Source organism: Callospermophilus lateralis, chromosome 8 (genome assembly GCF_048772815.1).
Source record: "Callospermophilus lateralis isolate mCalLat2 chromosome 8, mCalLat2.hap1, whole genome shotgun sequence".
Classification (NCBI taxonomy): Eukaryota; Metazoa; Chordata; class Mammalia; order Rodentia; family Sciuridae; genus Callospermophilus; species Callospermophilus lateralis.
The window spans coordinates 123,254,086-123,268,327 of record NC_135312.1 but is presented as its reverse complement, the minus strand read 5'-3'; the positions used below and the strand labels follow the sequence as shown (position 1 = coordinate 123,268,327).

At 43.0% G+C, this 14,242-nt stretch overlaps 1 protein-coding gene across 1 annotated transcript in view; it reads right to left on the bottom strand.

Moving 5' to 3' along the window:
* Positions 1-14,242, bottom strand: part of Tbc1d9 (TBC1 domain family member 9) — a 109,951-nt gene that overhangs the window by 32,519 nt on the left and 63,190 nt on the right. The window contains exons 4-8 of the mRNA XM_076864543.2: positions 10,197-10,425; positions 9,541-9,802; positions 7,066-7,273; positions 1,822-2,028; positions 500-670 (exon numbers count right to left, since the gene is read on the bottom strand). Coding sequence (XP_076720658.1) covers positions 500-670; positions 1,822-2,028; positions 7,066-7,273; positions 9,541-9,802; positions 10,197-10,425 — 1,077 coding nt within the window. The remainder of the gene's footprint in view (positions 1-499; positions 671-1,821; positions 2,029-7,065; positions 7,274-9,540; positions 9,803-10,196; positions 10,426-14,242) is intronic.

The window sequence follows — 14,242 nt, the reverse complement described above, 5'->3', positions numbered from 1 at the left end:
GGAGAGTAGAGATGGAAGGTCAGAACGGTTTCCCTGTTGAGCGGGGTGGTCAAGTTCTGGGCAGAGCACATGAGAAAAAAGAACTCAAGATTTTTCTGGAATCCTCCCCTAATTCCACACATCCATCACAGATGGCAGTTCTGCCTCAAAGCTCTCTGACCCAGTCAGAATCCCACTTCCCCAAGATGGGTCAGTAGGATGCCAATCATATTTTTAGTTTTATTTCTATTCCTCCAAGTGAAAGTGAATTCATGTTTTTAAAACGTGTGCTGAGAAACCGTGTACTTATTATTTATTGGTTGACTTACACAATAGTTAAAATAAAAAGAGTTAAAATGATTCTTGTCTCCTCCCTTAAAGCCACTCTGAAACCTAACAGCATATTTAGATAAAAACTGCTTCACCATTTACACAGACATTTATGAGTTTATTTACATTAAAAACTATTTTTAATGGTCATGTTCTACCACAGTTTGGGGGAAGAGCAAAGGGTGCCCACCAATTTGGGGTTGAATTCCTCAGGAGACCGCCGCCGGTACATGGTCATCAGGGTCTGTGTGGCTGTGGGGACGCTGTTGCCATTCAGGTTGAACTGGCGCTCTCCATCCGCGTCGGAGCTCAAGCTTCTCTGAGGGCTGGAGGACACGAGGCTGCTGGGCCGAGAGTACACCTGTTCATGAGGAGCAGAACAAGACATTGGAGGGATTTGGGCACAGAACCTGCGTCTGCAGGGTCTTCTGAGTAGCTATCAGTAACTCCGTCATGTTTTCCTGATGTTTCTTGCTACAGGAAGGACCGGGAGAAAGGCAGCAAGTTAACATCTTGTCAGGGATCAGACAGTGGCTGGGGTCATAGGCTGCAGCATTTCAATGCTCAAAGTTGGTTTCCTTGGTATTTTTTTAATATTTTTTATTTTAGTTGTAGATAAACATAGTACTTTCATTCTATTTATTTATTTATTTGTATGTGGTGCTGAGGATGGAACCTAGTGCCTCATATGTGCTAGACAAGCACTCAACCACAGAGCTACAGCCCCAGCCCCTTCCTTTGTATTTTAAGTGCATTTTTGGTAACAGAGGCTGCCTATTTGTCTCTCTGATTTGTATTTATGATGATGAATGTGTTTTAATCCCAACAGCACAGAGGGCTGAGGCAAGAGGATCACAAGTTCAAGGCCAACCCAGGTAACTTGGTGAGACACTATCTCAAAAATAAAATAAAAAGGGCTGGGGACATAGCTCAGTGGTAGAGCATCCCTGCCATCCATTCCCAGTAGCACACACGCATGCGCATGCACGTACACATACACAGAAAACCAACATAAGTGAACTGGGTAGGCAAGGACGGGGTGTTACATGTGACTTTTCCATGTTTAAAGCTTGTTCTAACTAGCAGTACCTTGCTCAGTAATTTACCTAGTCCCATGTCTTCTCAGTGCTCTATTTTCCTGGATGTGGGTCCAAATTCAATAGGGATGATGCAATTTGTATTTTATTGTAATAAAATCATCATAATGATGCTGAATTTCAGATGTGAGACTTTATTTACTGACTTCTGTACCATTCCAAACCATGTCACTCTGTGGGCAAGAGTCACTTGCTATGTCACAGATAAATCACTTAATAATACTGGCAACGGTAGAATAAGAGGTTTAAACCAAACTTCTTGAGTTTACCCAAGAGCCTGCTGAGATACTGCCTGAGAGCAGGTGGCTTATCTTAGAATAGCTACAGAGATTGCAGAACTGAAAAAATAGGAAGCAAACACTCTTGGGCACAGGAATAGGGCAAACCCCAACACCTGCAGCTATTTTCTACAGACCTCATCGTCTGAACTGTTGTAGCTTCCGGCAAACTCTTTGTCCAAGTATATTTTGGAAGTCGTCTGCTGCAGGAAATCTGAGATCCTTTGCACTAGAAAGTCTCTATCTTTCAAATTGGCAAATAGGAAGGTCATCCTGTTCCTGGTGCTGATGGACAGAGGACTCGGGAGCACACTGGAACTGTCGGCTTTCTCCACAATGGTCACCTAAAAAGAAACACGAAGCACAGAGCATTACTTTCCAGGAATCACCCCACAGCAGCCCACAAGTAGCACTACAAGAGGAACACAGCCCTCTCACCACTCTGTGGAAATCACCCATATTTTCTGGGGCAAACCGAGATTCTTTGTCTCTTTTCCAATAAAATAAAATAGCTCTCAGCAAATCTAACTGGAATTTAGAGCAGAAACTAGAATAATCTTGCTGATCTTTCAAAATCAGTGGTTCTAAACTGGGAATGATTCTACTCTTTCCCACACACCCTGGAGACATCAGGCAATGTCTGAAGGCATTTTTGGTTGTTGCAAATGGGAAGGTGACAACCATCTAGTAGGTAGAGGCTAAGGAAGCTGCTGAATGTCCAGCAGTACACAGGGCAGTGCCCAATACGAAGTCTGGCCCTAAATGTCACTAGTGCCAAGATGGGTCACTTGGCTGAAAATGAATTTCATTAAAATCTCAGGGAGTCACGAGAGCTAGGACTCCTAGCTGTCACATCACTCAGAGGACATGGAAAAGAACTAGTACTGGTTCCTTGTACCAAGCTTAATGTTAGGGAGGTTTTCAAGACCCCATCAATCTTTCAATGAATGGATCACTGATCTGTGGCTTTGCATCCAATTTTCAAGGATCTATTCCTGGACAGACATGATATAAACAGCTTAACTGCAATGCTGTTTGCATTAGCAGATTGTGTGTGTGTGTGTGTGTGTGTGTGTGTGTGTGTGTGTGTGAGAGCACAGGTGTGCATGAGTCTATGTGCACACATGTGTGTGACCACTGAAGTCACCCACAGCGGAAGAAAAGAAGGAAAGAGAAACATCTGTTTTAGCTTTGAACTGAAGACATATATATATATTGGTGGGTTTTAGTAGGATTTACATAAAACTGGAAGCAAGGATAAATGCAATAAAACTATTTCTTTAGCACATTAGGAAAAACTTCAAGGTGAGCTCTAAATGGTTTATTTATAAGAGCTCTGATTATGTACCTACAGCTAGGTCTCTTCTCCCCTCTTCTTTTCTATCTGAAGGCAGTCTAGACAGAATTAACTTTAATCTGCATATTAGCATTTTCATATGAAATATATCTTTTCCAAACAATACTTTAAAAACCCTTTCTTCTGCTCTAGCCTAGGAAATATATTAAAATACCTTAAAAAGTTGCATGGCCTCAAGTGCTGTGCATTATATGTGATATATATTAGATAACATGCATGTGATATATCAATATAGTCACATATCATGTATAAATGCAAATATCTGTTTTAAAGGAATCCGAGTTGCACCTGCAGGATTTTTCGTTGTGTTTTGTTCTAATACAAAAAAACTGCTAGAAAAACGGAGAAAAGAACCTTTTTTTCTTATGAAAAGGATTTCCCCTCAACACTTGAAAAATGTTTGTTTTAAAACTTCTGCTGGTTCTTTGGGTCATCAGGCGTCTAGAACTAAATGGCAGAGGCCAAAGGATTAAAGGTTCAAATTTTGTGTCTCAAACAGACAGGGACATGGATTTTGGTAAAGTCAAATGGAAAGCGTCTTCTCATTTACCAGAATCATGACCACCGAAACAGGAAACTCCCACATAAAGCACGGGAATGCTCACGTGGGTTATGAGACATTTTTCATTGACAAATGAGTTCTAGTAAAATCTATTCCATGAGCTTTGCCCCGCCGAGTAAAGGAAGCCAGCTGCCTCAGCATTTTCTCCACTATAATGAGACATGTTCATTACCAACGGGGCTTATAAAACAGACTGGAACTCAATCAAGTCTTGGTGGTTCATGATGAACATTTATGAGGCAATTTGTGTTGGGGGAGACACTTCATCTGGACTCTCTCTAAGTGACGATAAGGAGGAGCCTCATCAGATTCCTGTAGCCTCCTGCTTCCACTACCCCAACAATTAATTCAAAGATCTACAGCCACATGATTCGGCATAAATCTTCACCCTCTGTCAGTATGGCCTAACTGAATTCCATGTGTAGAAGGTAGGCTAACAGTCTGCAGCCCAAGGGGGTGTCCCACTCCACAGAGGCTCCTGCTGCTCCCTCAGCACAACTAGGCTCCAAAGGGTACCTGCTCCTGTGAGAACACTCTACTCAAACACCCACTGCTTTTCTGACGTTATCATTACCCACAGGTAATAAAACTTACATTAAGGCCTTTGCCTCCTCCATTAGTTGGGGTTTGGGGATCCACCATTAACATCCCTCAGCGATTCATCGGGTCAAAGGGAAGCACTGAGATCCTACCAGGCAAATTTCTTTAAAACCACACCTTCCAACCACTTCATGCTTCAGGTCTAAACCCCACCTCTGCAGACTGTCTTTGCTCTGATTTACCCTGAATTATGACTGAACGATCTCTGCTCTACTAGGGAAAACCAGCAAGCCAAAGAGAGGTGGAGAACACCAGCGAGGGGTCTCTCAGTCCTCCAGGGCTCTACTATTGTGTTCTAAATCTCACTCCAGTACAAACAGAGCTGGCTGGACCCAACACCCAGGGCGCTGATCAGAAGCAGAGCAGATGTCTGGATACAGGCTGCAGGACCTTCTCTGCACCTCTGGATGAACAGAGTGGTAACACGCTCAGAGTCACAAATGACCCATCTGCAGTACATTCTTAATCCTGGAGTGGACTTCCTAGCCATTCCAGGTTGGTCAGTGAACAAAGTTATGCCTACTAATGGGCTATGGTGGAGACCATGAAAGAGGTTAAATTTGCTAGAAAAATTATGAACCCCATGTAAGGACAACTGATCTCTCCACTCCAGCAACTTATCCTGGCCTCAAAATGTGTTCAACACCAGTTTTGCTGACCCAGAATAAGAAGAACCAAATTTGTCAATTGTTTAATGTTTTGCATTCTTATTTGGGGTGGGGGGGGGCTGGGGTACCAGGGATTTAACTAAGCAGCACTCAAGCACTGAGCCACATCCCCAGTCCTATTTTGTACTTTATTTAGAGACAGCTTCTCACTGAGTGGCTTAGCACCTCGCTTTTGCTGAGGCAGGCTTTGAACTCGAGATCCTCCTGTCTCAGTCTCCTGAGCTGCTGGGATTACAAGCATGTGCCACCATGCCCAACTGCATTCTTTTTGATCTGTCTGTTGGATTCTAGGAATTTGTAATTTGTAACTTAAGAAAAGTTTACAAACTAATTTAGGTAAAAGAATATATCAATAATGTATATATGCAGTCGTTAAAAACTACATTATAGAAGAATATTTAATTATTTAGGGAATAGTTTGAGATATATTTACTGTTAAAGAATATAAATAAAAGTAAAAATTCCATATAACATGTTTTAGATCTGAGTTATAAGATATGTACACAGCAATGCATAGAAAAAGCCTAGAAAACTGTGTACTGTGCACAGTTAAGGTGATTGTCTTTAAATGGTGAAACTAGGGGTAAATTTTGTTTTCTTTTTATTTGTTTGTACTTTTGAAAAATTTCTGTGATAACAATACATTACTCTTAAAATAAAAAAGAAAGGAAAAAAATAACTCCAGGGGCATTTGCTTACTTAAGTAAATTTTTAAAAGATATACAAGATAGAGAAACTTTAATCCTTCACTATGGGGAAGATTTTCTTTCATTCTTGTTTTTTTTTTTTTTACCAGAAATTAACCCTGAGCCACATCCCCAGCCTTTTCTATTTTTTATTTTGAGACAGGGTCTTGCTAAGTTGCTTTAGGGCCTCCCTAATTTGCTGAGGCTTTGAACTGAGCCACTGGGATTATAGGCATGTGCTACCACACCTGGCCTATTATGGGAAATCTTGACAAAGAGACACTCTCTACTAAATGTTCAAAACGTTTGACTACTTTATCTTCCAGGAAAGGATCAGGTTAGGCTGGAATTTGCCAGAAACTTGAGGGCTGCCAGCTCCTGTGTTTCCCGACCCCTGACATATAACTGGAAGTCCTTCTCAACCTAAACCTCACAGGCAACCCTCCAGATGAGTATCGGACTAACCTCCTATCCCAGGCAAAAGGAAATCCAGCTCCAACCCAGAGCAAGTATAATATCTTTTGGACTTTCCTGGACATGAGAACTGGCCTGGAAATTTCTTGAAATACAGATTGCAAAATCTGTAGAGATTCAGAGTCAGTGGATCTGGGGTGGACTAGGGAATCTGCTGCTCACCAGCAGTCTAGTGGTTCTAACGGAGGCTCTGGCAGATCAGGTGGGAACAAACACTTGCACTTCTAACCCACCCACCCACTTGCTCCTATTGACCAGGCTGCCCACGGCCGCAAGCCAGGCTATTCAGAACTGTATTTTCTTGTTTTTGTATCTGATGCTTTGATACCTTTAGGTCTTTCTGACACCTGAGAGATCACCCTCACTCAGTGCTGGCCAATTGCTAGAAAATTGTTTTTTCAAGCAAACAAACCATGCAGAGCCCACACCCCAACCAACTCCTTTTTTTCTAGTGCTTATAGTCAGGGCCACTATTGTCCTGCCCAACTCACCCTAGGGCCAGGAATTAGACAACTCCTGACAGCCACTATGCCTCAGAGCCCACAAAACTGTGCAGACTACACAATCCTAAGTCTGTCCAGTTGGTTTTTCCCCTCACAAAACACAACGAAGGCTCTTGCCCATGAGTTCCCTTATTCCTTCTGCCTCTTGACCCATCTGGTCCCTCCTGTGTGGCCCTGGTCGTGGCCTTTCCTCTTGGGATCTGTGAATACAACAAGCAGTCTTTCTAGTAGCAGTCATCCCTTAATCTGTAGGCCTCTTTATCTTTGAATGATAATAAAACCCTTATTATTCCTGGAAGATGAGATCTCACAGGTCCTAGAGACACTTCCAACTGGGACAACTGAAAGGGTAACAAATGCCACCAGTGAATTAAGCATATTCACAACGTTAAAAACCAACCAACTACTGATTTAAAAAAATGCAAAACAACAACAAACAAATTAAAAAGCAAACCAAAAAACAACTGATTTACCCAGAGAAGCACATTATAAATGAACGTCCTAATACATCCTTTCTTGCCTGAAACTTACCTCTCGGAGTGGGATTATGAGGCTGCATAGGTTTTCCTCCTTGCTGGTGAAGCAGATGTAATTTGTGGAGACAAACATTTGGCCCAAAATGTGCATTTTGTTAAACGGAGTCCAGAGGGTGCAGTCTGTGTGGCCATCTAATTTTTCATCTTTGGGCAGCCGGAATAGGGCACGGTATCTCTCACTCTTGGCCCTGGCATCGAGATCACTGGGAAGCAACAGTTAATTATAATTCACCTGAGACAAGAAAAAGGTTTCAATACCTTCTAAATAACACTGCAGGGGACGCTCCCTCAGCCTACCTGTCCACTCCTTGACCTATCTATCCTCTGTTGTCACTCCGCTCTTTAGCTTTACATTGGTGTTAACTCTAACTTAAGGACCCCAAAGCACAATAAAGTTATTTTACTATAGTTAGGTCCCTTGCAGAGCCATTTGACAATCAATATCTGTAAATGTCAAAGCACCTTGGGAAAACAAAGCCTGAATACAAAATTCATTGTCTAAAGAATGCAATAATTTCGAAAGAGGCTGTTAGAATTACTCATACCTGGAGCCACTTTGGGGGGCTCTGTCTTTTAAGAAAAGCCTTTAAGAGAATGCAAACAGCCCTATGTATCTGCTGGGTGTTGCTCTTTATCCTAATTGGACAACAGAACTACATGAAGAGACCAGGGCACAACCCAGCTCTTGGGCAACTATGGCTTCCAACCTCGGCTGGGTCCTCTCTTGGCTACTCCCTAACGAGCACCTTTTCCTGTCCGCCATGTCAGTTGTTTAAACCTTTCCCTTCCTCCTTCCCGCCAGCCGATTTCCAGCTTCACAGAGCAAAGAGGGACTGACTGGTGCAGAGCTTCCTTCAGCTCCCTCCCTTCTGTCCCCAGGATGACCTCCACCCTCACCAACTCTTACTTTCTTCCTGTTTTAAAAGAAGAGGACCCGACACACATAAGCACAACTTCCACAGTCTACAAGACGCCACTTTTTACATGATTCATATTCTTACAGCCTTATCCCTCTCTCCCTCCTGTCCCCTGACCTACCCTCACCAGCAACCTTCCCATCTGCCTCCTTCCTTCAATCCTAATGTTCAACTCTTTTCCATTCTAAATAAATAAATAAGCAAGACCCATCTCTTCATTAACTGAATTTCTTGAGAAAGCAGTCTACATTTGCCCAGTTGCCTTTCCCTGCCGTTCACCTGCTGCCCAGCTCACTGCGGTGGTGACATCTGCCCTCTACCACTGTGTCAACACATCTCAAGTCACCAAGGACATCTTCATAATAACAACCTCATTGCAGACTCCAACTTCCACCAACGATGTCCAATTTTGCAGTGATAGGGATTCAAGCCAGGGACATTCTACCACCGAACCCCATCCCCAACCCCTTTTATTTTCTAAGACCGGGTTTCACTAAGCTGTTGAGGCTGGCCTCAAACCTGCCATCCTCCTGCATCCTGCCTATCTTACTGGACTGATCTCCTACTGCATGTCCTGCAGGTAACTCTACTCAATCTCATCAAACTCAGCTATCCTGTCCCCAGGGCCTACTCTTCCTTCTCTCATTCCCCATCTCAGGAAGGGCAATTCCAGGCAGAGAGTCCCACTTTGGAAGGCATCAGCGTCTCCCTCACCCTCTCCCTAGTTTAACCCTCACATCCAGCCTTCCAGGCTTTTCTGTATCCTCTCCTCACCCCCTGCCTGTCCACTCCTAACCATGTGACTGAATTACTTCCTTCTGTGCTTTTCTCTGCATACCATGTCCCTTCCTCTGTCTGAAATTTCCATCCTACTCCTCGCCTGGGGAACTTCTGCTACCATTTTTCAGAGCTGCTATGGTTTGGATATGAGATGTCCCCCAAAAGCTCGTGTATGAGACAATATAAAATGTTCAGAGGTGAAATTATCTGTAGCCTAATTAGCGGATTAATCCACTCATATGGATTAATTGGGTGTTGGAGGTGGGTCCCTGGAAGCATGACTTTGGGGTTTATATTTTGTCCCTGGTGAGCAGAACTTCCTCTGCTTCCTGAGCTGCCTTCCTCCACCATGCCCTTCTGCCACCAGGTTCTGCTTCACCTTTGGCCCAGAGCAATGGAATTAGCCATCTGTGGCCTGAGACCTCTGAGACTATGAGCCAAAATAAACTTTTTTCTTCCTCTAATATTGTTGTTAGGCCTTTTGGTCACAGTGACCACAAAGCTGACTAAAACAAGAGCCATCTGGGCAGAGCTAACCACCCCCCATGCGTGGGCCTAGGCCCCTCTGTCCCTAGGACCCAAAGAGTTCCCATTACATTGTGTGGGAGCTGGGCACATTCATCTCTTTCTAAAGTGGAAGTCTTTCTCAGTATTGTTTCCATTCCCAGAAAAGTGTTCTAACCCTGGAAGCTATTCACAGAAGGTGCGAGTTGATAAATTTATGGGTTTCTCGGTCCTGAGGACAGAGAGACTCAAAGTCCCTTACCACCTACCGTTTCAGGGCAGACACTTTTTTGGGAGATTTCTTCTTCAGTTTGGGCAGGGACCGATCTTGCTCAAAGCCTTCGTTGTCTAAGAGTTGCCTCATAGCTATGTTGGCAAGCTGCTCCATCAGCTTGAACGTCTCGTTGATATTGAGGAACACAGAGAAGAAATGTTCGCTGGACCGTGTGCTCACTTTGATCCCGTCGGGCAAGAGCAGCGTGGCGTTCTTCTCAAGCTGAGTAATGTCCACCCACCGGATCACCAGCTTGGCTGAGCACAGGGGACAAGGCTGGGTCAACAGCAGGCTCCAGGAAATCTTTCCAAGGCACTGACTGCTGTCTCTCAACCCCTGAACTCCTGATTGCCTTGTTTGTTGGTTTTAAGAGTCAAATTGGAGCCACTTAAATTCTGAGATCAGAATTATTACGGATTTTCATCCATGTTTATTAAATTAATTATGCCTTTTGTGAACCTTTATTACTTAATGACAAAATTCCTTTAATACTGAATTGAAAATAAATGGATTCGCTTGTTAAATATTCAAAAAAGGAAGTGTCGACTCGATTATAGCTATGGATTTTTGATATTTTGATTTGGTTTATGAGTACACCGAAAGCCTTAGTAGACTTTCCAAAGATTCCCTCTGAAATTCTAGACCACTCACCTTCCTTCCCCATAAGGAAAGAATAGAAGCACAGGTGGTTAATACTGAGGTACATCCAACCCTGCCGGGGGACCTTCCCCTTCCAGTAGCTGCAAGAGTAATAGTTGACAAGCTTCTCTTCTTCAGGCATGCCAAACAGCCTATGGAATTTCACGATGGCCTCTTTAAACTTTTCTGTGTCATCGTCTTCCTTGATGTCATTGATTTTGTTATACTCTGCAATGATGCCCTAATCAGGAATCAAAACACAAAGCATACAACCGGTATCAATATGACAAGCGATACATAATAGAAACAAAGAAAGATTTCTAAGATCAGCATTTTTTAAAAATCACAAACCCTGTCCGAGGGCAATCCCCTAAATTTCAAGCCAATTAACAAGTGGCATTTGCATACTAAAAGAACAACAGAGATCTTATTATGTTTATTGGAGCCAATTATTTTCAAGTCACTCAGAATGCAGCTCATCATTTTACTCAAATGGGGAGGTGTAAACATTTTGCCAGTTGTGTTGTGTTTACTAGAGCTTATCATGACAGAGTCTTCCCAAGTGCCAACTCCTACCTTTCTGAAAATCAACAAAAATCATCATGAGAGACAAGAAAGGAAAGAAAGACCAAATGCATGTCACTTAGATGCACAGGGCCATGGACTCCCTATCTCAGGACCGTTTATGACATCCGGGACCCTAGAGAAAAGGAACAAATTGTCAGTGGAGCAGAGAAAGGGTGAATGTGAGAGCAAAAATGATACTAGATAGAATGTGTTGACAGCTGGACAGGAGATGAAGCATTTGCATAGCAAGTGACAGGCCTACTCCATTGTTTCATGATTACAGCAGCTTACGATGCTATTTCATTGTTACCCATTTCCTTTGTAATTCTTTGAAAACTGGTTTCTACATTTTCTAATAGAAAATGCCCCCCTGAATTCCACCTTTTTCTTTGCAATGTCAGATCCCCCGCCCCTCTTCCTTGTCTCTGCCTCAAGGCAGCCTGGGAATGCACGTACTGGACAGCACAATGGTCCTGGGGTTCAGATCCTGACAGTATTACTCATATCTCTGTGAATTGGGCCACCTCTTAATTCTCCTTGACGTGATGCAACCCTCCTGAATCCCTAGGACGGAAAGTTGCACCTGCCTCATTGTCCCTAGAATTCCTGCCTTTGGGTTCTTACACTTCTAGTGTATCCTTCATGTGCCCTACAAATCTATCTTCTTAAAACTAATTTTGACTAAGACATTCTGATGGTCAAAATCCTGTTTCCCCACCAGTTAGTCTGAAACTCTAGGCCTTGTACAGTTTGGGTCTGTTTTAGTCAACTTTTTTGCTGCTGTGACTTAAAGACCTGAAGAGAACAATTTAAGAAGAGGAAAAGTTTATTCAGGGGCTCACGGTTTCAGAGGTCTCAGTCCACAGAAAGCCAGTTCTGTTCCTCGGGGCTCAAGGGGAGGCAGAACATCATGCAGAAGAGTGTGGCAGAGGAAAGCGGCTCACGTAACGATCAGGAAGCAGAGAAGAGAGACTCCACTTGCCAGATACAAAATGTACAGCCCAAAGGTATGTTCCCCAATGCACCACCTCCTCCAGTCACACCTTACCCACGTTCAGTTACCACTCAGTTAATGTCATCAGTGGGCTAATTCACGGAGTGAGTGAAGGCTCTCCTAACCTAATCATGTCACCTCTGCATGTTCTTGCGTTGTCTCATATAAGAGCTTTTGGGGGAAACCTAATATCCTAACCCTAACACAATTCAACCAGCACTGAACCTTTTCAAATTCCATTGTACTACACCTGACCACAGTTTTGCATTAGCAACTCTGCCCCAGCCAGCCTTGAGGCAACCTCCAGGCCTGGACATGTGTTTGCTCACCTTCTGGCTTTTGATCCTACCATTCTGTGTGTCTAAAATCTAGAATGAGGCTGTTCTGTTTCATTAATCCTACCACACTCCAAAGTGTGGTTTAATTCTTTTCCACCTCCATGTGCACCTTCTCCCAACCGTGATTCCTTTTCCCATATTAAGTACTATCAATTTTCTCTGCATCATGTGTTGAAAATATGTCCTGAATTTTATTTCCAATACCAGATCCCTCTTCACATCCCCACTTCTGTTACCAGAAGTTTTGTTCATGAGTGATAGCAGGAGAGGGGGCTTTGGTTTTCCAAAATCTCCATCATGTTCAGTTCTAGTAAAAGTAAGAACATGAACAACAACCCTAACAGCAAACAGTGGACCTTTGCAAAGATCCCCACAAGTCTCCAACCTGTACTTCTAACAGAACCCTGCCCTCCCCTCCCCCCCACAGGCCCACCAAGCAGCCCAGGAATGAATGTGATGGCTTCCCAACTCTCTCCTATCATGACTGTCTGCACACTGATTCTGGAAGGCCACTTTCTGAAAAACATACCTGACCATAACATTCCCACCTTAAAAACTTCCCTAGACCATGGGTGAAAGAGAAGACAGGTCCACACCAAATCTCTTCCTATAAAATCTCCATTGGCCAGAGTCAACCTTTCTAGGTTTGGCAGAGATAAGCATGTTCCCTGTGACATTAAACTGATCTTCAATGAAGTCCAGGCATTCTCACCTCTAGGCTCTCTTAATTTATATGTTGGTGGAAAAAAATTGCTTATATTTTATATTATATTCATAATTCACGAATTATGAATCCCCAAAATAATAGTATCTTGAACATTTTTTATCACCGCTATCTATCATGTAAGAATAATCAATAAATTGTTATCAAATGAGAACATGTCATCTTTCCAAATTAAAATGTCACTTATGGGGTCACAGTGGTTTTGATGTATAGTCCAGAGTTGCAGATTTCTAAATCTAAAATTGTTTCAGAGTTGACTGTGCTTAGGAAAGTACACAAAAAGCTGTGAGCTCCTGGTCTGTCGTCACCAGGATGACGGTGTGGTTGGCATTATCAACAGCGATGACATTCCTAGAAAATATCTAAAATAGGATTGTTTTCTGTCATTAATTTTGATACTATTCCACCGACTGAGCAGAGACGTTGAGCTCCATGGAGACCAGGAGAGAACACTTCTGGACCCAGGCCTCCCAGGGTTGAGCAGGCGTTAGCAGAGGGATGTGTTAGGGACCAGAAAGAGCCAGAGGCAACATGCAGGCATCAGACCTCTGGGTAGGGAGAAGCCGGTTCAGAAGGAACGGGGATGAAAAAGCTATTCCCAGTTGGCAAATACACCTCCAGCCTATGTGACATTTCAAAGTTGTCAATGCCTTTGAAGACAGATCTAAAATAATGCAAGAATGAAAGAGAAATAAATGAATGAGTTATTAAAGGTGACAAGTGAAAGCCCACCAATAGGAAGCAGCAGTAAGGTCCCCGGGCAATCCCAACAGCCAATCAGCTCAGAGTAAGCCTGCAGCCCTCAAGTGGGCTAAGGTTTGCTCTTCTTCTGGACCACTCTGGTGGAGGTCTTACCCAAAGTCCAAATAGGGAAGATGTTAGAAGAGAATGATGCCCAAAAGACTAAATGACACCCCTATGTTTTTGAGTGGAAAAACACTGAGTCAGACTATAGCATAGTCAGACTATGCTATCATAAGACCTTTCCAGAATGCTCATTAAAATTTCAAAAAGAAAGTGTTTCAAAGTATGAAATGATTGACAAAAATATGAAACTGAGTAAATATCACTCTGAAACACTCCAGGGCCTAATAAACTTGTATCAGTAGACCAGGTTTTGCCAACAAATTTCATCATAAGGCTAATTAATAGGCCCCACATCTAACTCTCACACCTTTACAAAAAGACAGGGTCCAGAATGCAGAACCTATAGTTTGCTCTAACTTTTCAGCCACGAGGACTGGGTGATGAAACAAAGGGCTGGAATATCTTCTCCCCATAAGTTCTCTGGGTTCCACAGAATATAAAATTGGTCCCTCTGGTTCTAGGCAATAGCACCTTGTAACTTTGGAAAATTGATGCAATCAAAATGTGTGAGATGCCCGATGCTAATTTAAATATGCAAAAGGATATGGACAAGGATTTTACAAAAAGA